The sequence below is a fragment of the Maylandia zebra genome, linkage group LG18, assembly GCF_041146795.1.
Source record: "Maylandia zebra isolate NMK-2024a linkage group LG18, Mzebra_GT3a, whole genome shotgun sequence".
Classification (NCBI taxonomy): Eukaryota; Metazoa; Chordata; class Actinopteri; order Cichliformes; family Cichlidae; genus Maylandia; species Maylandia zebra.
The window spans coordinates 14,044,400-14,069,963 of NC_135184.1; the positions used below are offsets into that span (position 1 = coordinate 14,044,400).

The 25,564-nt window shown below is 40.0% G+C and overlaps 1 protein-coding gene across 6 annotated transcripts in view; it reads left to right on the forward strand.

The window, feature by feature from the left end:
• pde1cb (phosphodiesterase 1C, calmodulin-dependent b) overlaps positions 1-25,564 on the forward strand; it is a 119,536-nt gene that overhangs the window by 39,053 nt on the left and 54,919 nt on the right. The window contains exons 1-2 of one of the 6 annotated variants that reach the window (XM_004542929.2): positions 3,143-3,678; positions 15,596-15,622. The exons of 3 other annotated variants lie outside the window; for them this stretch is intronic. In XM_004542929.2, the coding sequence (XP_004542986.2) occupies positions 3,578-3,678; positions 15,596-15,622 (128 nt within the window). In that variant the 5' untranslated portion in view covers positions 3,143-3,577. Of the gene's footprint in view, positions 1-3,142; positions 3,679-13,958; positions 15,623-25,564 lie in introns of those variants that run through there. 2 more of the 6 variants (XM_076876387.1, XM_076876386.1) reach the window with 2 other exon arrangements.

Here is a 25,564-nt window from a genome sequence, read left to right on the forward strand (position 1 = left end):
GCAAAGGCGCCTGCTATTTTGATGCATAGATATCCTTATCGACTCTCCCAGAAATTTAAATGAGATTTGAATTTTTCATGTACCGCCAAATGGCCAGAGCTGTTAATGTCTTGATTTCGATGTGTGAGCTTTAAGAAGACTCAAGCACTCTGACAAGGAAGCTGTAGCAGAGTGTAATATTCAGCAGATCCTTGCAAATAATTCATTTTTGTAAAACAGGATTAATTGGAATTCCTTTTTTTGGCGAACAGCTTTTGTAATTGTAATTATCAGGGACTTTCAGTATTTAGTTTCATTATGTGAAGGACCATCATCGCTTTTTTGCTTTTGTTGGTTCATCATATTTGTTTTACCCTGTTACACTCGACACATTTTGCTTGTTATGTGTGTTTGTGCATCTTTGCTCACCCTGTTAAATATTCTCAATTTTATAGTCAAATTCGTTGGCAACAGTGGCACAGAGGATGACTCAGCAGCAAGCAAAAGAATTCCCAATACTTCATCACATACTCATCGTTGTTGTATCGCGTTCTCCTGCAATTCAGTGGCACAAACACGGCACATTACTACAGTGCTTTTTTGCTGGAAGGTGTTTCATTCATCAGGTGGCAATGTAATTAAAGTGTTGTCTGAGATTCTTTTGGTGCAAAGGCTGGAGGCTACTTAACCAGGCTGCATTCTTTATCATAGCATTTCATAAATCACTGAGCGTTTTTCTAGTCAGTGTGAGTTGCTATAAATATTTTCTCCTTAAACCTCTAGTAACGGTAAAACAATTTGTCAATAATTAACCAAAGCTACAACGAGTTGTCAGGTAATTAAATGTGACTGAGCGATCCAAAGATAGTTTATGCCAAAGGGGGGTTTATTGTTATAAACATCTCTCGGAGATAATTAAAGATGATTCAATGCTTTCTTGTTTACTTCCCATGCCTACATTTATTGCTAGTGCTTGAAACAGTCTGTCGTTTATGTTCTAAGATCAGGTTTGGGTCTGCCGTATGTCTAACCTTAAACAAATGTTGTAGGTAGCCTATCCATCAAATTGTGGGCACCCTTGACATGAATTAGTTTGTACGATATGGCATCTAACTGTGTCTGAAGGAGAAAGTGTTATAGCAGCTCTGAACAGCCACATTTCAAGGTACCCTGAAAGGCTGGAAAGCACTTTCGACCTGTTTCCTCAATCATATTCATATTGTTGGACTTTTTTACGTATAAAACTGAGAGTAATTACAGGAGGCTAATTTGCCAAATGACTGTGTGAGAAAAGGCTGCACATCTTGCCCTTCACTGCATAAAGTGGATGTTGATTCTGAGATTTTATTGCATTATTGAAAAGGTGTAGGGGGTTGAATGTTCAGACACCTTAACCATGGTTTGATTGCTATCAGTACAATATTTCCAGCAGTTTCCATGTACAGCTATCATGGAATGCTATAATAATAGTAATGATAGCTGTAATTCTTACCCAAATTGTCCACAATTGTCAAAATTGTTCTACTGAGTGTGTTTTAAATGGAAATTTGACCCTTAGCAAGGGTCCACACATTTTCTGATTTTCACAAGCTTCTCACCAAGAATCACAGATTTATTTGCCTTCTCGGCAACACACTTGATTCTTGGGTGCAGTGACTGCTGCACAGTTTAAATTGACCAGCTCCTTGAAATCATCGTTTTTGATGGAATCTTTGTGTTCCCGGTGCAGTATGACACCGCACATACAGACTACACGGTGCATACGATCCCTGGGGTGCAAATCTGTGAACCAGAAGCAGTCACTAGTGAAGTTGTCATTGTAGTTTCTGCTCAGGTTAACCTGCCATCTCTGAATGTGGCTTGATATCTCCTGGGGGCAGCATACCCTCACAGACAGGTAGAAGAATTGTTACAAAGAATGGTATGAAGAAAGGCAGCCAGGAAAGGAAAGAATCTGAAAGGAAAGGAAAAAACAGATGCATAAACGCACCTTTAAAGAGGACATCAGCAGGTTCGTGGCACTCAGGCAAACCTCTTTTCTGTCCTCATGGAGGACGCATCTCACCAGATGAAAGAAAGAGCCCCTTTGAGGTGGCGCCCCGGCATTATCCCTACATCCTGCATCAAGTAATTGAAAGACCTTAGAGTATGGTAAGGGGCTCAGGGGAGCAGGTAAGGGGGGGTGAGTCATCCTAGCAATCTTCCAGTTGGACTTGGAAAAGGATAAATAAACGAAACCTAAGAAAATAACTAATATGCTTCACTAGTTGTTAAGCAAGCACAAAAAGTTTAGTATGCTTGTATAGAATATATTTCCAGCACACAATGCACCATGCACGATGCAGGTTTAAAATAGACTATCCAGCACTGAGGACTTACTACTTTGTAGGTAATTACAGACAAAGCTTTTTATTTTATACGAGGATACCACACTATATATGCAAGTCTGTGTAGAACGATGGGTATGAGTCTTATAAAGTTGTGACAGTATTATACTTATTGCTGGCTTGGCTGACATTTCTGCCCACAAGAGCTTGGCAGAGAGCACTGCGGTGTTTAGATACTGTAGAGTGTTTTGTTAGAGAAAGCAAGGAAAATAAACAAAGGGAATAATATTCCATGTTTTAAATTGCTCCATTTTTAGGGGGCTGAATGTGGGGCGGTCCTGAATGTGCTCGATGGATCAAAGTAATCTCTGTCAAATCAGTGTCAGCACACTCTCTGCATGCTATTTAATCCCTCTTGGCATGGCATCTAATATGTTGCACTGAACATGCATTATCTACATTTCAGCTGTCATAAAGCTGCCACATTTTTAGTGAATGAGTTAAATGTTGAGCGACTGCATTTGTAAATTAGATGCTTAAAAAAAGATAATGCTGTGTCACTGTTTTGACATTTCAAAAGAAAATGTCCTCTTGCAAGTATTTTTCTTTTTTTTTAAACCAGCAAATTCTACACAGGAATTCACCGCACTTGCGCTTTCGTCTTCTCCTAAAGGCTTTTTTCCTTTTCCTCATGTCTGTCCCCACTCATTTTTCTTCCTCACTCCCTCCAGTTTTCCAGTAGATGAAACAGAACATGGTTTCTCATTATCAGCCAGACTCCTCCCTCTCTTTGACTGGTGCTCTTTTTCCCCTCCCTCCCTCATGTGCGGAGGGCTCGGCAGTGAACGTTAATCCTGGATTGCGCTGCCCTGCCGTCTGCATCCCGTTGTTGCTGGGAGAGCATGGCACGGCTCCAGGACCCCTGCGCTGACACGACAGAGAAGTGAATGAGTAACAGAGAAAGAGAGGGAGAGAGGAAAGAGGTACAGTTGGACTGCTTCATGACTACCACAGCTGCTTGAGTGTTATTTAGTTTCAGTCACACACTCTCTATCACATAACTAGAGGGAAAAGAGAGAAACAGGAGGGATGGCAGCCAGTTTGTCGCAGCTGTGGGAACTACTGTAAGAGAGGAAACCTCGGTCACATCCCGGGTTCCAACACATCGCAGCACTTCTCTTCTTTGCGTTGCACCTTCCTCACTGTTCACATTTGACAGGGATTAAACTTTTTTTTGATCTGTTGCTGGCAAATCTGTAACTCCGTCAGACATGGAGTCTCCCACCAAAGAGATTGAGGAGTTTGAAAGCACGGCCCTGAAGTACCTCCAGCCAGAACAGATAGAGAAGATTTGGCTCCGGCTCCGGGGATTGTGAGTATATCCACTTTTATTCTTTTCAACAAGTGTGTGAAGCAGCACTGTGCATGCTTCAGCGTGTTTGAATGAGGCATTTGATGTTTAGAAGTGAGTTGATCTGCAATCGTGTGAATTATTCACACATTTTGACAAAAAAAGAGGCACAGTTTCTGTCGCCTTTATTATGGTTGTTATTATAAAAGTGTGACCATCACACTCATTTCTTAGTTTCAGTTGTGTTGTGTGTATGTCAATTTATGGGAGACAGAACCCAGAGTGAAAATGTAAAATGGAAAGAAAAACAGAGAGGGAGCGTGTGTATGTAATTACTCAGGCCAAACATAACCATACATTTCCAAATGGTTTGTTTGCCTAACTGAACAGGAAGGAAGAAGAACATCGGAGCTCGAGTGTTGCTCACTCTTGTGCAAGAAAATCTTTACTCTCCTTAACTTTTCATTATGTTTTCACTGTCTCATCAGATGTGCAATAAACACCTGCTGCCCATGCAGACTTGTGCAGCATGTCTGTACATTTAAACCTCAGTGGCTAAAAGAGTGTATTTTTCAGATACTGAGGTGTGTCATGGGGTTCATTCTTTTTTTCTTTTAACATTTGCTGCTGGTTTCATTAAAGATTCTTACTTACTTTGTCACATTCACCACCAATCAACACCTCTATGACCTTTCTCCCTGAGAGGAAAGCACTTTATATGTAAGTTGAAGTGTGAAATGTTCTTTTATCCATTTTCAGTTCACATCATTCCTACTCAGCAGGGGGAGGAGACAGCACTGTTGCTAGGAGGGTTGGGCTATGAAGGATATCTTTAATGCTGCTGCTCAAGGTCTCAATGAAATACATTTCCCTCCTGCACATAAAGGCAGCAGTTAGAATTCCTGTAACTCTAATACCAAATATTTTAGTTACTTTTTATTTGCCAGTATTTAATTATATAGCTCCGTGAGTATGCATTGTTTATCTCTCCTGTGTTAAAAGCTTGATGTTCCACCACCATCCTCTGCCACATTTAGTTTCCTTGGATGACTTCATTGTCTCTTCAATTTGCTCACCGTCATAACCATCTGTCTTTTTGGATAATTGATGGATAGTGAGTCAGATGAATGTAACGGGAGCTCAAGCCTTTTCCCCCCCCTTCCTTCTTTTTCTTTTTCTTTTTTTAAAGGGCTACACAGCAGTTGGCTGGGTGCTCTGAGGGCTCCTGTAGTGTGTCAGAGATCACATTAGCCTTTAATCTCACAAAAAGCCTCTGTCTAAAAAGAGTGAGCCCCCAACTGACAGGCAGCACCCACAGATGTTGACACAGACTCACAACATAAACTTGCAGAGTATATTTTCTGTGCTTAATAGGGATTAGATAACATGTTGCAGCATTGAGGTGTTTGCGACTGCGAAAGGATGACTGTGCATGTGTTCGAGTGGGTGATATAGATTGTGGACATGTTTGAGTCCACTTGGGGATATTTACTATAGGTGCTGCTAGCTTACCCTAGATTTGTTTGTCAGCTGTGTGATTTGTATGTGAGTTTGCTGGTTGACACAGCACAGTTTCTGGCACAGTGTACTCCACAGAGTGTACCAAACATGTGTGGATTGACAGAGCATATGTTTTGGACAGTTATCTCTATGCTCAGTCTTCAATGATGAGGAGTACACCATGGTCACCAGCCTGTAACAGATGGCCCTTGTTTTTATATGTAATATATCAGTGAGTGGATTCCAGTGTATTTGTGTTAATAAATTAGCTTACTTAGGCAGGCCTGATCTGTCTCCCACTGAATAATAGAAATGAATAATTTAATTAGTGGGTAAACAGTTCATAAAAAAGTGCTTGCTTGAGGAGAGGGCAGTGTAAGGAAGTCCCAAGAATCAAGGTGGCTGACTGCTTTACCACATCTGATCCACAAGGCTCTAACTAAAATAAAATTATGATAATCATAGCAATCCAATAAGTCATAAACAGTAACATAGATCCCAAGTACATGCAAGAAAATGTGCACTTTACCTGAAGTGCACTGGAGCACACTGGCGTGCACTGAATAAGCCCCTAAAATGGTTTTGCAGGTGCTGTCCACAGATCATTGCTTTCTCCTCATCTTCCTTTCTGACTGATTTTTCTCCAGTTTTTTGTTTTTGCTAGTATCCGTCACTACTGGTAGCACACACAGTACCTGGAGCTCATTCAAAATACATAAGTCGTCAATAGTCTTACTTCTCCAGGATATCACATCCATATGTGCTGTCATGTTGGTGTTGTCCTGAAAGTTTACTTTGTCTCTCAGCGGAGTCTTAAAAGTGTTGAGGAGGCACCAGGAGATGGGCTATTTAAAAAAAGTGTATCTGCTAGTTTGTGCAAAGAGGTTAAGGAGGTCTCCTGAAAGAACCGTTCAAAATGACCTGAAGGCACTAGCTCTTGTGTTTCTGAAAAGATGGTGAGAAACTGACTCCTTCAGTCGGACCTCTGATCACAGCCCATCAGAAATGTGCACATGAGTAGCCCACTTGAGAAAGGGCAGTGCTCCTCCTGTTATACGAAGTCACCAATACCAGCCCTGGTGCTGGGTTGATGCACTTCTAAGCCTTGTCCAGCTGTCCTTCAGTAAATCACAATTAGTGCTTTTTTCAATGGCTTGCAAGAATGTTTGCTGGACCTGTACAATTTGAATGGGATGCAGGCATTATCTCGTGCTACTAGTAGTGACAAGGACACCCACAACAAAAACAAGAAAAAAAGCAGAGCAATAATCTTTGATCATTACCTGAAAAACCATCCCTAGTTTTTGGGTTGTCTTGTTGATGCCTTTCCAGACACTTGGGTTTGCACCAAAGCAAGTGAAATTGATTCACAATGGTTTAAGCTTGGTTACTAGAAATACTGATTTCTGTGAAGTTGAAGTGACTCTGTGTTAAACTGTGATGATCAAGTGTTCCTTGAATTATTTTGAGCAGTGTATTTTGCTTGTTATAGTTAAAAATACTTAACAGATTGTAAAATGATTAGTGAGACGATTAGTACTTAAATGATTAGAGCAAATATTTGTCATCCCATGTGTTGGATTCAGTTGTGGGATTGCCTAGTGCTGTTATCTTCAGTCAAAGTAATTGAGAAAAGCTAATATTACTGTAATGTTATAACTTTATTGTAAGCCTGATCATCCGGTATTTACTGTGCTTCCTTGGGAGGTTTATCGCTACAGGGTTTGAGAAAGATGTGATGCCACTGGCAGGCGACCAAATAAAACAAGTCTTTATATTAATTAAAATTGCAGAGCTCTGGTTTTATGTATGTTAATGTAAGTAAATAAATAGAAAATTTATTTTATGTGCAAACTGAAATGGAATTTCGCTTCAAAACTTTTTGGTAACCACAAATTATTAAATCTGTCCAAAAACATTGCAATATTTACCAGAACTTCCTCAGCTCTAGCTCTGCGCCTGCTATAAAACATGACATTCATTCTTATCCATTTCTTATGATGATATAAGATAGGCTAATACATCGACTAACTAAATGAATAACAATATATAATCATAGACAAAAGACAAAAATTATGTGCATAAGATATAATTGGTATATGGTAATATCATGACAAATAGTTGTGTGGACTTATACTGTATTAACTAAAAAAGCTACAAATAATCTATAAAGTATAAAATAAACTATAAAATACTTTATAACTAATGATATAGTAACAGAAAAGCAGAAGATATTTCTTTTTTTTTTTTTTTTTAAAGTATATTTTCATATGAGGACAAGGCTTTATTTTAAAGAACAGCACAATAAAGTCACCATTGCTTAAGAAAACACAAATGATACAAATTAAGTATATGGATAAAATGAACCAAAATGTTATGAGTCCATATGAGGGCAGAGAGTCTCAGGAGGTTAAAATATCAGCACCTTGCCATATAACTCTTTTGGCAAGATGTACAGGCCAGACAATGAGGTAAAAGTGTCATGAATTCTAATTTGAGCATTCCGATTGAATCTCTGTCTTATTTAGGACCACATTCAGTGTAAATATCTATCCCTCCATGCACTTTCTTCTGTTTATACGGGGGCAGGGGCCTAAGCAGAGAAGCCCCAAACTCCCTATCCTTGACCACCTCCTCCAGCTTGTCCGAGGGAAAACCAAGCAGTCCCAGGGTGGTCGAGAGATATAATCTCTCCAGCGACTCCTGGGTCTTCCCGGTGGGACATTCCCAAAACACCAACCCCAAGAGGCATCCTTGTCAGATGCCTGAAACACCTCAACTGGCTCCTTTTGATGCGGCAGCACTCTGAGCCTTTTCCAAATGGCTGAACTTCTCACCCTATCTCTAAGAGAGAGGCCAGCCACCCTTTGAAGAAAGCTCTTTTACCTATTTCTGTATCCTCAATCCTGTTCTTTTGGTCACTGCCTGAAGCTTGTGACCATAGGTGTGGTTAGGGATGTAGATTGACAGGTAAATTGAATGCTTCACTTTTACGCTCGGCTCTCTCTTCACCACAACGGACCAGTACAGCATCCGCATCACTGCAGCCGCAGCACCAATCCGTCAATTGACCTCCCACTCCCCTCTCCACCCACTCGTAACCCTTAGAAGTCCTCTACTTGGGTTAGTAACACCGGTACTGCAAACTGCTCCAGTGCGAGCTGGAGGACACCACCTGATGAAGCAAACAGAACCACATAATCTGCCACCACATCAAAGCGGTTGTGGGATTCATCGGGAAACTAGCGGATGATACCGTGGAGACAAAGACTATCACAACGTTTCCCAACCAGAAGCCGTGGGTGGATAAAACCATCCGCGACGCTCTGAGATCCCGCACCGCTGCCTACAACACGGGACTCATGACGGGGGACATGGACCCGTACAAAGCCGCGTAGAGCAGGGCGATATGGCCAAAAATATTTATCACGATATATATTTGAAAATTTGCGATAACGATATAACCGACGATATAATTGATGCGAGACAAAATACAACTCCACAACATTACTAGCGCAAAAAGACAACCTTCCATTTATTTTCACTTAAACAAGAAGCTGGTTTTTATGTACATTAAAGCTTTATAAAAATGTAACAGTGCAAATGAAAATTCCTTGCTGAAAGTTTAACCAAAAGGCATTTCCAGTAGAAATGGGCTGACATATCCTGAGCATAACCATGTATAATATCCACTGAAGTTAAAAAGAGGTGCTTTGCAACATTAAACTGCAGTGTGCAGTACGCATTTTTCGGACCATAAGGTGCACGGGATTATAAGGCACATTAAGCGAAACAAAGCAGTCAGATAAATCAAACTTTATTAAACTCATTCTTCTTGCTTCCTCCACTTCTGTACCATTGATTCATTAATGTTGAATTCTCTGGCAGCTGCTCTATTCCCATGTTGTTGCAGTATATTAATGACTAACCTCTTATTGTGGATGGATTATCTCAGTTGTTCTCCTGACTGAAGTTTGGTCCGTTTACAGCATCCTGCCATGCGATTGCATTTGTCTCTAACCATGAAGAACCTTCACGTTAACTTTTATAAGTGGAAAAGTGTTAGTGTTCGTCCTCCAGCTTCACTGTTTATGTTATGCTAACATAGCTGTGTCGCTAGCGATCACGTAGCACATCATTATATACCAGCTAGCCCAACTTCAGTAACCCTACAAACGTCACTGCTGTTTAGTTTCCTGTCTTCATTTATGTTGGAAGTGATAGCAGAGCTGTACGTTTGATTTTTTTCAGAAATCTCTCAGTCAGAACATGCAATATCATGCTTAGGTAACTAGCGAAACTAGCGAGCTAACTTCCGCTAGCTTCCTGCTAACTTCTAACTCCATTAAATGTAATAACTTTTGTTTTCATGGATGCCTGGAAGTTAAAGTTGAGAGGCACTTTATAGTTACACCTGGTAAAGCAGCAATGCTGATCGTTTTATTAAAGATGAAAGAATTTAGACAGTTTTTAACTCTAAGTGATGCTGCAGTGTTGTTTGACCTGAAGAATACGGAGTTTAGGACCCAGATTACTCCCAGATTTAAGAGCATCTTAGTCCGACAAATACGACAATAACGACGGCCGCTTGCATGTTCTGCAAAAAAATGTGCTTTGTTGTGTATCTGACGGACAAACACCAAACCAGTTCCACATCACGGAAGTTGCACCATTTTTACAAACCAATTCTGGTTCATCTGTTTCACTCAACAATCGGCCATGTGCGTATGAAAACAAAGGCACTGCGCATGCGCGTTTTACTCCCATTCTATCGCGATATTTCATTTTCCTATCGTTGCCTAACATTATACCGGTATTACCGTGAACGGTATAATATGGCCCAGCCCTAAAGCCGCGTCATATAACGTGCGGAGGGCGGTGAAAGAGGCGAAGCAGCTCTACGGGAGGAAACTAGAGTCACAACTCCAACAGAGTGACTCTAGGAGCCTGTGGCGGGGACTAAGGACAATAACGGACTATAAAGCACCAACAACCGGTATGACGAACGCGGCCGTGACTCTGGCAGACGAGCTGAACACTTTCTATGCTCGCTTCGAGGCTGCAGCTAAGGACTCCAACAATGCTAATGCTAGCGGCGCTAACGGCTGCAGACAGGAAGATACTGCCAGCACCGGAAACGTGCTCGTCATCTCTGAGCATGAAGTAAGGAGAGCCTTCAAGAGAGTGAACACCAGGAAAGCAGCAGGACCAGACAGCATCCCAGGTCGTATCCTAAGAGACTGCGCATACCAGCTAGCTCCTGTGTTCACTGAGATATTCAACATCTCTTTATCTCAGTCGGTGATCCCCACATGCTTCAAAGAGTCTATCATTGTTCCTGTCCTGAAGAAACCCCACCCTGCTTCTCTCAGTGACTACCGCCCTGTAGCCCTCACCTCAGTAGTGATGAAGTGCTTTGAACGCCTGGTCAGAGACTTCATCATTTCTTCACTACCAGACACACTGGACCCACTACAGTTCGCTTACCGTCCAAATCGTTCCACAGACGATGCCATCTCTCATCTCCTCCACACATCACTCACTCACTTGGACACTAGAAAGGGGAATTATGTTAAAATGCTCTTCATAGACTACAGCTCTGCATTTAATACCATAATTCCCTCCACACTCACCACCAAGCTGGAGCATCTGGGACTCAGCTCATCTATGTGTCAGTGGATCTCCAACTTCCTAACTGGCAGACCACAGGCAGTAAGGATGGGCGGACATGTCTCAGCCTCCACCACTCTCAGCACTGGAGCCCCCCAGGGGTGTGTTCTGAGCCCCCTGCTGTACTCTTTGTACACATATGACTGTGTGGCCACTACCAGCTCCACCACCATCATCAAGTCCGCTCCGAGCTCCCTGACCTGCACTCAATCTACAGCAGGCGGTGCTGGACGAAGGCCAGGAAGATCGTGAAGGACCTCAGCCATCCCAACAACGGACTGTTCTCTCTGTTGAGGTCAGGAAAGCGATTCCACTGCCTGAAGACCAACACAGAGAGACTGAGGAGGAGCTTCTTCCCGCAGGCGATACGGTCTCTCAATCACACCACCACACAGTACTGACCCACACATATAGTTCTTACACACACACTGGACATTCTGGACATTGTTTCACTTCATCACTTAAATCACTTTAAGCATATTTGCACTGCACAAGACATAATGTGGATTGCACAACACTGGTCACTATGTTCTTCATTTCCAGTTAATACTTGTACAGCTGCTGTTATTGTGTATATATATATTTATTTATTTATTTATTTATATTTCTTCATACATTCTTATATAGTTCTATACTGTGTATTGTGTATTTTGTTGTACAGTTATTTTATTTTCAACTTTAATTTATATATTTTATCTTATTCTTTCCCAGTTAACTTTACCCTTCATTCTAAATTGTGTTGTACAGTTATTTCATTTTTAACCTTAATTTATATTTCATTCCTTCCTAGTTAAATTTACCCTTTTTAATTTTTCATATTTATTTTCTATCTTATTCATAGCCTTTTTTTTTTCTTTTTTTTTTTTTTTAGGTCACGAGCAGTTGTCTAAGCATTTCACTGCATATCGTACTGTGTATGACTGTGTACGTGACAAATAAAATTTGAATTTGAATTTGATTTGAAGCAGAGATGGGATTCTGAGACTGCCCAAGTTGAAGCCTTCCACCACTCGGCTACACCTAGAAATTCTGTCCATAAACTTTATGAACAGAATTGATGACAAAGGGCAGCCCTGGGGGAGTCTGACACCCACCAGGAATGAGTCTCACTTCCCTCAGTATTGGTGCCCCTCAAGGATGTGTCCTCTCACCACTACTGTTCTCCCTCTACACTAACGACTGCACCTCCAAGAACTCGGCTGTCAAACTCCTAAAGTTTGCAGATGACACCACTGTCATTGGCCTCATTCAAGATGGTGATGAGTCTGCATACCGGCAGGAAGTTGAGCGGCTGGTACTCTGGTGCAGTCAGCACAATCTGGAGCTGAACACTCTTAAGACTGTAGAGATGACAGTGGACTTCAGGAGACATCCCTCAACTCTGCTCCCCCTCACCATATCAGACAGCCCTGTGTCAACTGTGAAGACCTTCAAGTTCCTGGGTACAACCATCTCCCAGGACCTGAAGTGAGAGACCAACATCAACTCCATCCTCAAAAAGACCCAGCAGAGGATGTACTTCCTGAGACAACTGGGGAAGTACAGTCTTCCACAGGAGCTGCTGATCCAGTTCTACACTGTGGTCATTGAGTCTGTCCTGTGCTCCTCCATCACAGTCTGGTATGGAGCAGCCACTAAACAAGACAGGAGCAGACTGCAGCACACTGTACGGGCAGCAGAAAGGATCATCGGCACCCCCCTGCCCTCCATCCAGGATCTGTACCTCTCAAGAACCAGGAAACGGGCAGGGAAAATCATCACAGACCCCTCACACCCTGGACACAGACTTTTTGATCTGCTGCCCTCTGGCAGACGGTACAGAAGCCTGCAGACCAGGACCACCTGACACAGGAACAGTTTCTTTCCCCTCGTCATCTCCCTTCTTAACAGTTGACCTGTCACACTGCTCCCACTGCCAGACTGCAGCTGCACCTTATGTACATTTTGTAGTATTCATTACTTTTTTTTTTTTGTAATGTAGTATTCATTCCACCTCATTCATTTCTGTATTTTATGTATATAAGTTTAGATTCGTTATTTATAGTTGGTTTACACAGCTTTGTGTATGTATGTGTAATGTGTGTATATATAGACGTGTGTGTGTGTGTGTGTGTGTGTGTGTGTGTGTGATTTACATTACTGTGCTTGAGAGCCACCATCTACCGGAACCAAATTCCCTGTATGTGTCTGCACATATACTTGGCCAATAAACATGATTCTGATTCTGATTATTGCCAGCTAAGCAGACCAAGCTCTTCCAATGGTTCTATAAGGATCAAATGGCTCCTAGCAATGGGACAGACACCCCATACTCCTGTGCCTCCCACAGAACATTTCTAGGGACACTGTCAAATGCCTTCTCCAAGTCCACAAAACACATGTAGACTCGCAAACTCCCATGCACCCTCAAGTACCCCCCAAGAGGGTAAAGAACTGGTTCAGTGTTCCACGATTGGGACGAAAACTGCATTGTTCCTCCTGTACCTCATGTTCGACTAACAGATGGACTCTCCTTTCCTGCACCCTGGCGTAGACTTTCCCGGGTAGGCTGACGAGTGTGTTCCCCCTATAGTAGGAGCACACGCTCTGGTCCCTCTTCTTAAAGATGGGAACCACCAACCCACATCCACCCCGAGGCCCTGCCAACAAGGAGTTTAACTGCCTTAGTGACTTCACCCCTAGTGATGGACGAGTCGTCCCCCTTGCCCCCCATGGAAATATCATGTTTAGTTTATTTTAAGGTTACATTTACTATAATGTTTAACCTTTATAATTGTGATAATTCCTAGAATTCTCTGACCCATCCTCACTGCTTGTCCACATCTAATTAGAATTAATTAGAAGACCCACGCACCAAAAGAGGGTAAAAGGGCAAAACGTGTGACCTAAGATTAGAAAAAAGAAATAATGCATTTAGTTCTGCTTTTGCCTCCTGACTTTCCCCGTAGTTACTTAATGTAGTATTGATCTGTCTTTTAAGTCTCATTATTATATTTCCCCTAAAACTATTTATTTAGTCTTTCTTTGTATTGTTTACCCTGTTAAACTGTGGAACTTCATTTTGTTTTCATTTCAATGGCTTCATCAACCCTAAATGATTTATTCATTCTTCCTTTCCCACTAATTTCAAGGGAGCTCTCAACATTTCTTTACGGGGATTAACTTCCTTAGCTTGCAGTTTTGCACTGAGCTCTAAAAGATTGATACTGAAAGCAACGGAGGAGCAAATCAAGCTAAGTGCTGTGAATTGTGCCTGACTAGAATTTAAATAGATGTCTGTAGTCAAACAGTTGTGAGTTTATGCCTCCCCCCCAGTTTGCTGTCATGAGTGCTGTAAGTGTGTGTGAGTGAGTGTGTATATGACCTCAGCTTTTAGAGCCATGCTGTTATCACTTCATGGAGGTGTGGGTGTGTTTTAGGGCCAAACGTAAGTGATAGTAGAATAGGTGTGTTAATGTAGCTGTGTAGGTTTCCCAATGTTTGTACGTGTGTGTGTAGAAGTAAGGTTGGTGGGATCAAGTGGAGTTTGAATGCCGTGTGTGTGTGTGTGTGTGTGTGTGTGTGTGTGTGTGTGTGTGTGTGTGTGTGTGTGTGTCTTTTTGCATATTGGTATGACACTCTTAAATCCCTTTTCTGCATAAGTGATTGTAAGCATTTGCATTCTTACTTCTCTTTACTGTAACAGTAGACTCAAAAAAGTAGACTCTAAAGCTCTTCACTTATTTACAGGTAACTGTTATAATGTACCCATTTGATCCAGTATCAGTGAAAAAGTTTCTTATTTTAATGAGTCACTATTTTATTCTAATCGTACTGCGCTCTTACTTTTTATGTTGGTAGTCAAGTTTAGGAATTAGACCCATTGAACATATGCTAAATTGCCCATTTCATCTCAATAAATGCCATGAGCAGGCTTGCATTTGTGAGATTTGATCATTTACACTATTGATATGCTTCAATTCTAGTAAGCCATGAAGTTGATGATGCAATTTGCAATTAAGTTTATATACAGATCAGTGATAAATTAAAAGGAAAAAAACTAAATTAAATGAATTGTTTTAGCAAGCTGTTGGGCCACCATATGCACATTAAAGACTTTTTAATACACCTTAGTATCGATTCCCTGCCTCTGGAACACCACCGGAGAGAGCAACACATTCCTTATTTGGCATTTTGATGATTGCAGTGGAGAGCAATGTCGCTCGAAACTCTCAGTCAAGATCTGGTAAATGCAAAGGCACATAGCACATGATTGTACCCTCAAAATGGGGACATTGCCATCCTGGAAGAAAACACTCCCGTCAGGACTGAAATATGTCTTCCTAGGATAAAGCTGATCACTTTAAAACAACTTTGTGTTGATTTGCCATGACCTTTTCCTCTAAGGAGAAATGTGGAGCCTTACCATTTGAGCAAAATGCTCAGTAAAGCATAACGGAGCCACGTCATGTCTTCAGTATAGGGTTCCTGAACCCTGGAGATTTTTCCTTTTAATTTGATAACTGATCTGTATTATTTGGGATTCTCAGTTTTACTTCATATTCATTAAAATAAGCTTTATAATGTGTAAATGTGTAGTTCTTTCCTTTGTTAAAAAAAAATCAGATTGTGCTTGGTTCACATGAAATTTTCAGCTCAAGAAAGATAGCGATAGCGCAGTCATCATCTTTATAGTGTAATGTTCAGCTGGTTTTTGCATGACCCTGATGTCTTTTCGTCCTGTCTTTCCGAAGCCTCATTCTCCTCGTGTTTGTTCTTTCTCTGGCAGGCGCAAGTACAAGAAGACATCCCAGAGGTAAGACTTGCTGCTGGGACTGGACCTCCTCCTTTAGCCCTGTGCCTACCCATCTCCCCTTCATATTTTACCCCCTCCACTTTCTGCCTGTCTTCTTTTCATTTCCTGCCATCTGCATCACCGGACCTTAGGAAATAACTTTTTATTAATATTATTATTATTAATTATTCATTGTTGCTTTCAGTGCAAAATCACTTTTGCAGTATTGTTATGAATGTGTAATTTAAATAAAGGTTGTTGTTGTTATTATTATTATTATTATTATTATTATTATTATGATTAGTATCTTATTACTATTGTTATTGTTATCCCCCTGTTCACCACCTTAAATCCCGAGAGCCACATATAGTACCTAAACAAGTAAAGCACACCTTGCCACACTTGCGGGCATTCACAGATACTCTTGCTTTCACTCTCTCTTTCCCTCTTGGGTTGATTCAAGTGTCGACTGAGTACAATGGATAGAAATCAGGGCGACACAGTTTACCATAGAACACGCACACAACTTGAAAGCCTGACAGATAACTCAATGTTATCTTCATTTTTATTAAACTTTCATTTGTTTTCTTCTGTTGGAGATGCTCAGGGGAAATCAGGCTCTGCATTAAGTGAGACATGAATGCATTTATTTACAAGAGTAAAAGCGGGGATTAATTAATGTTGCTAGATAAATGGGTAATGTAGGTTTAAGTGTCATTTATTACAGATGTTACTGCATTGAACATTAAATGGGTGTCATGCGTTTTTTTTTTCAGTTATGTATCTGGTTATTTTTTTCTTGGTGCAACAGACATGTTTTATTGCTTGGTGACCCAAAAGGTTTAAAACTAAAAGGCTTTATACATACCTTCAAAAATGTGCTTTGTAATCCAAAGTGCCACATAGTGAAACGGTAGTCTTTTGTGGTGAATGAAATTTGTACCTGATGTATTGTTTGAGACAATCTTCCTACATTCTTTATAAAAGAGTAATGTCTTTTCTCAAAATAAACAATATACCTTGTTGAGTGAAAAAATAATTTTATTGAAGTTTTACACAAGAAATTATTTTTTCAGCATCTACAGTATATGTGTCAAAAATCAGCATTATCACTAAGATTTGTGCTCTCTTAAAATTTGTGCTCTAATATTAATTCACACTCACTGGCCTCTCTTCGTATACCTCTTAGTTATAACTCGCTAGCACCAGGTTGGACTCCATTTGGCTTCAGAACCACCTTAATACTTCATGGCACAGACTGTGCATTCCTGTCAGCTTGAAGCACTCCGACCATTTCCCTCTCAACTTTGGCACCAACAAGTCATTTTCTCCCAGAGAACTGCCACTCACTGGATTTCTCTTTTTCAGACCATCTATGAACCCTAGAGATGGTTGTATAGGAATATCCCAGTAGATCAGCAGTTATACTCAGACCAGCCTGTCTTGCATCAGCAATCGTGTCACGTTATGTCACTAAAGTCGCCTTTCTTCCTCATTCTAGTAAACTACAGCAGGTTGTCTAGACCATGTCTATATTATTAAATGCATTGAGTTGGCAATTAGATATTAGTGCTTACAAGCAGTTGATGGCAGGTAAGTGTACATGTTATGTATATGACCTACATAACACAACAACATCATTGTCAAATATTTTCAGCTTGCTTATTTAAGTTTAAACCTTATAAAAGTCACAGATGTGGCAATTTCTCAACTGCAAATTATTGTGTCCAAAACCAACAATGTGTTAAGCCATGTCCACATAAAAAGCAAGCTGCTTTTCACCAGCTTCTTTAAAATGGACATTTGGTTACTAGAGGAATGTTCTAGGCTCTGGTTGCATCATATGTCAGCTACTGTTATCTTTCGCTCCATTCGGTACTTGCTTTTATCACTTGCTTCACTTGCTTGTTTTTTGTTTTGACTGTCATCACTACGGTGGCATTTCATAGAGTCTCCGGTGGCTAAATAGCTGCTAGTCTCTCCCTGTGTGTATGCCGGTATAGACAAAAGTATCTAACTCTCCTGCTTTTCAGGCTCAGCTCATTCGTTTTTTTTATTGAAAAATAGAAAAAACAAAGTTTAAAAAAAACAAACATTAAGACAATTTCAGTCATACCTCTTAAGTGTATTCTTTCATGGAATACAGTGCTTCTTTTTCCACCTACTTTTCCACCATTTGCACAAATCATGATCAGTAGTAAACAAGAAAATTGTAAACACTCCACAAAATGAAATTCCAAAACACTTTTTTTTTTTGCTGCAGCCTGTTTCATGGCACTTTCCTGGGAACTGATGGATTGCTGCACAGTCAGAGAAATACTGCTCATGTTATTGGCACAGTGTGTGGTCGTTTAGAGTGGTATAGCCTTAGCTGTTGGAAACTCCTTCTCTCTCCCTGCCGCAGTCTCTCTATCGTTCTCGCTCTCTTCGCTGGGTGGGTGAGTTCCTGTGTGGAGGAGCCGGGTGATTGACAGCTCCATATGTGTCTGTGTAATTACGGCCGGGCTAATTGGCAGAGAGGAACACTGGGAAATTGTTATTACTGACACACCAGGACAACTCCTTACACACACAGATGGAAGCAGAGACTGCCCTCCTCACAGAGGGAGGCATGGAGTGACGAGGGAGAGGAGTGTTTGTGTGAATGTGCACATAGAAAGGAGGTTAAGAGGGATGAAAGTAAAGCTGTAAAAAGAATAGAAGATAGTCTGTGTAGGCCTGTGATTGTGTGTTTTATCTGGGGTTGGTGCTGGAAATAGGGAAACAGTTTGCCTACTTCTGTATAGGTTATCATTTTTGATCACATGATCTCTATTGTGTTCTGCTCTTCTCTTTCAACAGTTGGCAGGTTGGTAAGCCCCGCCTCCCACTTAGTTACTGTTGCTGTGGTTGTCAAGCTTTCCATTCATAGCACAGCACATCTGCAATTTACAAAGATGGCAATGGCAGGTTTCATTTTGCAATTTTTGGAGCAATAATCCAAATTTAAATCCAAAGTTGTTTAAGACTAAAACAAGCTAACTGTTGCTGTTTTATTAATAATAAAGAAGGCTTTTATTAAGAGTACATATAAAAGCTAGAATAACAAAAACAGCTTTTTCGTGTTATGTGTTTTTCACTTAGCCTCAGCAGTTAGCTGGCCTTGCAATGATGATTACAATAAATACAGTTAATAGACTACAACATTTTTTGTTGTTATTGTCATTGTATGCTTAGTTTATAAAGACAGAGGTAAGATTTATGCTTCATTGCAAACCTTACAACACTCTTAATCCATTATCTGGTCAGAAACCTTATTTGATTTCATTCAGCTTGGCTTCCTCCGGCTCACTGTGATGTTGTCAAACCACATGGATTTCTCTCAGCCAATCAGTGAAGATCAGATTATGTCACAGATAGTGACATCATGGCATCTAACCCCCTAAGCCCCAACCTCAACCCTAACCCTGTTAACTTGTAATGCTTAGAAATGTATTAGACTACGTGGCATAAAAACAAGAAAAGGTTTTAGAAATCTGTCTTTTAGAAACTTGTATACAATTATGTATAAGGCAAATAACACTGATTTCATGTTTTTATTGCCATGTTTGGGCTGGCACGCTGGTTTTTGAGAAATTAAAATCAAAATGAAATCAAAAAATGAATCAAAAATTTATAATAAGCATTACTTTAAAAAAGAAAAAACTTTTTGTAAAACAGTAAGTTTAAAAATGTATGGATAACAGAAATAATTATATTTTAACGTTAGGCATGTAATTTTCATTAAAGAAGTGATTGAGGGAAACTGTGGCATAAACCTTACATTGGGTGGTAGCCTTAAAAATTTATTAAGCACTGTATACATGGTAAATTAACTGCCCTCAGTTTGCAGCCTGAAACTGAAAAAAGAAGTACTGAATATTTCAGTGAGTGCCAGATACACACTAAGACCTTACAATCCTGTTACTGACCATTCACTAAATCCGCCAGTGGATGAGGTTTAGTGAATGGTTTGTTTGAAATCTGTTACTTCTTTGACTAATCCCTTTGAATGTGTCAGAAAGCAGATTGATTGGAGCCACTAGGAAGAAAAGAGCACTTTCTCTTATGTTTACCAAAAAGGCATTGATCATCTGAACGCTACCACTTACAGTGATTATTCATCAACCGCCAAAAGCTACAAGTAGAGGACTTGAGTGTCTCTTTGTATTTCATGACAAGCGCCTGAATGCTACTCTGAATTAAGCATGCTTTTACTTAAGCCTGTAAATATGCTACAGTGGTCACTGCTTGTAGTTTAGCTTTTAAGTGTTTTGCCATCTGATCCAGACAGGCCTCCAGCCTTAAATGGTCTCCAGCCTTAAATGGTCTTTGTAAGTAACCGTGTGTGTGTGCGCGTGCGCGCGCTTATACAAGGGGTTCTTTGGGGTTTTTTTTTTCTCATTTAGCCTTCTCGTGGTTAGTGTTTTGGTCCAGATCACAGCCTTTAAAACTGTCCAAGGCCTTACATCATGTTCTCTGTGGCAAAACTTTTTCAGCACAAGCCAGCCGTTTCCTCTCTGCCATAAATATCAGGCACCCTGTCTATGTATATTTTATAAATGCCAGTTTGTGTAGGACAGATTTTCAGGGATATATATATGTGTGTGTGTGTGTGTGTGTGTGTGTGTGTGTGTGTGTGTGTGTGTGTGTGTGTGTGTGTATATATATAATTACCTATAATCCAAATTTCATTTTCTTCTCATACTGTAGTTGTGATTCATTAACTAAAAAAAGTATCAAATCTAAACTCCACTTGATTGCATTCGCAGATCCGCATCAAATTTCTAACAAAACCATTTAATTTTCCCTTTCTTGTTGTTACTTAGAAAAAATCCTAATACTATCTGATCGCTCATTGATAGCTGAAATTTAAATGCCAAGTAATAACCACATTTCTTACTACCGAACCTCAGCAGCAGTTCAAGGCCTCTCTGTCTACATAAACTCAAAGTTTTTGAACAGACAATACAGATTACAGGCAACAATATGACTGACAGAAAATAAAAATGAATAATATTAAGGAAAAAACTGGGACATGTCTTTAGGAAAATTCAGGAGAATTTTGGAGGCCTTATACAGTTTTAAACTATGACTGTATTTTTTTAAATCAGTATACACTTGACATGTTGAAGATTCACTGCACTAAGATTTGTTATCAGTCTTCATTCTGTATATCTATTTGTACAGCAATATTAATCCACCTGCCTGACTTTTCTTTTAATATGGTCTCATCAGAACATGGATACTGGACCTCCTGGGGTATTTGTTGTTGGCGCTGGGATGCTGGCATTAGATCATTTGGGTCCTAAAGGGTTGCAGGGTGGGACTCGGTAGATTGTGCCATTTCTGGAACATTGTCCCGATGCTGATTTGGACTGGGATCAGAGAAGCTCAAGAGGCAAGTCAATATTGGGCTCTTTGTCCTGTTTTGAAGCATAACTCAACAGTTTTTGGCACATTTTCCTCCTGGCAGAGGCAGCTGATCATGAAAAGTGCCTTTGCCGCTGGGACATGGTGTATTTTCTACAATGTTTAGGGGGGTCATACGTGTCTAATATCTACATGACAACATGACACAAGGTTTCCCATGGCATTGTGACACTGCGTTGTAACAAGTGATCAATGTTATTTGCTTCACCTTTCAGGGGTTTTAATTGGTGACGCTGATTTGTGTCATTATGTAGTAACTCATAGAAATAAAAATACAAATAAAATGAATGGTGAATTAAAAAAAGACAGCTCATTAACAGAAGAAAAAAGGCAAGGAGCAATAGAGAGGTGGACAGATATAGTCAGGCTGAGAGTCACAGGGGAAAATTGAACTCTTTGCTGAATGTCAGTAATCACGGAGCAAATCCTGGGATTGGCATTTCAAGAACAGCCCATTATAAGCCATTACCCGAGCCTCTCTGTCTCTCTTATCTGCGGTCTAAGGCCATTTGTCAGTCACCGCAGCTATTGGCCTGTCTATTGAAGATGATTCATTTGGAGCAACATTGGTGTATTGTTATCTTGTTATTGGTTTTTTTATGAGTGGATTCATCGGCCACTGGAACAAATATAATCATGTCTTTTAAAACAACCCGATTGTCTTTTGAGCAGTAAGGAGCTGGGGCAATTAGAACGGCAATAAAGATGATGATGTGCTGAGATAATAGATGAAAAACAGAGATGATGCCATTAATCACCTAAAAATTAGAAACACAAATGTCACTTCAGGCTCACTTGTGATAACAGCCTCATTTTAAACATTAATTATTATTATGAATTACACATTTTGAGAATGATTGCTTAGAACACGTGAACAATTTTTTTACATTATCCCAAAAGTAGCAGAAGTAGTGTAAAACATATGTTTTTTTTAAGGACAATTTTGTAGCTCAGTTTTTTGCTTGTGTGCTTTCCAGCTCAGATGTATTGATATTTATGCTTGCTTTTCCTTTTGTTCTTCCTTTCTCTATCTTTCCCTATCTAGAGGGGTAATTACCTGTCTCAAATGAATTTAAAAGCTTAGCCTAATTGCATTCTTCTTATCCAGTCTTCTTCTTCCCCCCTTTCCTTTCCACTCTGCCTCTCATCAGGTGATCTTTCCTTTTCATGCGTTACTGTTTCCTGATTCACTCCACGTCGCATTTTCTTAAAAAAAAAATGCTGGTACTGTAGTAAAATGCATTTTTTTACAAATTTATTTTACTTCTGTACATTAATATTCATAAATGCATACAACATGTGGCATTTTCAGCACCATGAACAACATCAGTAAAAGAGAATTAAAGCCACGTTTTTATGTTGTGTTGGTACTCCTCATGCAGCAAAGACAGTTTTGACTCTTTGCGGCTTGAACACTGGAAGTCCTTTAGTGTTTACCACTGAGAAGTTGGGCTCTTTGGTTGAGGCTTGTTCTGGGGATACTGCTATCTGCAGAGATTACAGGCAAAATCAATGCTTTGGCTTTTTTTTTTGTCCTTTTCTGTGAGGCAGCTGTGATTGGAGTTGCAGTGATTTTGTTCTCTGTGGGAATGCTGTTGCTACTGTGGAGTGCCATTGTGCCAAAGCTCAGGTGTGGAACGTGTGGGGACAATGCAATATTCAGATGGATGCAGTGTCAAAGTGACATCCGCATGAATGCCAGGACCCCGGGTTTCACACTTTTACCTGTCATTGGTTTCATGGACATCAGGTGTGGTAGATTTTTATTATGGAATGGTATGGAGGTTCCATTTAGACTGAATAATACCCTTCAGTATCTGCAAACAGAGCAAATCACTTTCACACTAATTGTTGTCTGTGCAATCCGGTCATCATAACAGAGAAATCGAATGTGTTACTGTAAGTGCTTCATTTTCATTTTACAGCGATATGCTTCTACCCTGATTATTTTCTTCCTCTTTGCCTACCTCAGAGAGCCATCATTAAGCTAAGTATATTGATACAGTGAAGATTAATTACAAAGCCTAAATGAAAGGCTTTCATCCTAAGTTGAATCTATAGGAGAGATGAGCACATAAACGTCACATGCTTTAATGGTGCCAATTCACCAGGCTTCCCCTTCCTACTGCCTGCAGCAGATAATATTCCAGATTTATGGTGCAGATTGTCTCCTTAACCTGGTTGTTTAAAACCATCCTTCATCTAACCATTCCACCCCTGTGCCGGTCCCTACTGCCTGTTTGTCCATTTGGCATGACTTCAGGACAGAGGCAGTTAGATGAGCAGCAATGTGTAACTAGTGTCCATGAGTTTATATTGAGATAAAATATTCAGTCACACTGATTGAGAATGCTTAAAAATACACTACATGCTTTGTCTGGCATCTGTCTGAATACGTTTGTGTGTGCTGCATATATTTTCTTTCCATTCAGCTATCATCTCATTCATCTTCAGATTTCTCAGTCAGCTCTAGTGGGAGTCACAGATCTAACATATGACCTATTTAAATACTTTATCTGGCCCACAGGTTCTGTCATTACCAATGTGAAAGACAACATATTCAAAATTGTCTTAAGCAGCAATGGTGACGATTTAAGAGATTTTAAAAAACAAAAAAACAGAAAAGCAGTAACTGGGAATGGCACTATGAGGGAGTTTAAGTAATTGGTAATGATAATAACTGGTTGTTTAGCAAATCTGTGTCTCAAATGATCAAACCCAGTGATTTAATATTAATTCGTTTTTTCTCCTCTGCTTCTGTCCCCTCACCCTCAATCAGCTGCAGCAGATGGATGCTTATTTTGTTTTCCTGTTAAAAGGGAGTTTTTCCTTCCCTCTGTTGCCAAGTGCTTGCTCATAGGAGGTCATCTGATTGTTGGATTCTCTCCATTATTTTCGGGTCTTTGTCTTACAGTATAAAGTGCCTTGAAGTGACTGCTGTTGTGATTTGGTGCGATATGAGTAAAACTTGAACTGAAAGTGTGGAGTGAAGTATGGAGATCTGAATAAAACATTTTCTGGTGAAATCAGGGAATTTACTTCCCATTTATCATAGTTTGTATTTTGTTGTACCATTCTCTATAAGCATTTAGCATATACATCTGGTAGTGAGACCCTGCCTCACCCTGTGCCTCATGGAAAGCCCAGCAGATAAATTAAAAAAATTAAGTTAAAAGCAATGAGTGAGCTGTGTCAAAACAAATATGGCATTAGCCACTGTTGAATGGTAGCCAAGGAGTTAATGGCTTGATTAGTAATGTGGTGCTTTGCAGCTTGTTGGTGCTTTGTTGTTATGTAAACAGGAAACATTGAAGGATTTCATTGCAAAATGAAACGTGTTGCTTTTCAATTGATGAAAATCTCTTGGCCGCATATGGGAAAATTAATAAACACTTGCTGTTGTTTGTATTTGCAAAAATGCACCATATTTGCTTTTCTGTTCTTTTTAATCTAAATGTGTGAGCATGTGGATAAACTGCTGTGGCGTTTTCTCTGATGCTAATCTAAGAGGGAAGCTAGAAATCACAACAGTCACGCACCCAGGAGTCTGTTTTCTGTCACGGTTTTTCAAACTTTCTTTTGGACAGGCTGGACTAAACATCCTTTCCAGAAAATAAACTTTCAGTACAGTAGTTCACTGTTGTACAGTTAAACTCGTGGGGACTGAGACTGAATGTCTCAAGTTCATGGTTTGTTTAAGTGAATATGTCAATCACTGACTTGTTGTATACTTTTCCAATCTAGTTTAATTTAAGCAAAAAAAAGAAAAAAAGAAAAAGCAAAAAGGCCAAACATTTGGCGTCTGTAGCTTCTCACTTGTTAAAAAGCACTTGTTATTGGTGCTAAATGTAAAACAGTAAATTAACTTCTGGGCTTTGGAATATTAATTGGAGCAAATAAAATACTTAAATGGTAATGAATTCTCAGTTTTACTTTTACAACAGAAATGACTCTGTTCTTCTCTTGAACGACTAAACAAAGCATTGCAAGAGATAAGCACTTATCTCTTGCAATGCTAAAGGTTATCTAAACCAGCTATAGGCTGAATATAAACAGATATGGAATGCTTCTACATTTCAGGTCTACCTTGGCTCAGATTTAAATCTCAAGGTTAAATTGCTGTTCTGAGAACTCGAGGCTTTCAAATGGCTTGCATTCAATTAGGCTACCACTCCCAAACTATTAAATCTTTAACTTACCTCTATACAGGAATCCTAAGCAGTAGATGTGATCATTTAATAAATGTTGTTATTATAACAGGCTATAAGTGTGCATAGTTGTAAACAGATGTTAACACAAACTTTTATGTGAACAATAACCATGTGTAGAAGGTGAGGATGAGTCTACTGCTAGTTGCTACTTCGTCAGCAAAGGCTCTCATCAAACGGGTTGTGTCTAACTAGCACTTCCTTCCTCGGTGCAGCAATCTCAGCTAAATAAGTGGCCCTCAGGGCAGCAGCAAAGACACGAGGCTGGAGAGGAGTCTCCAGTGAGCTCAACAATCCTCTCATC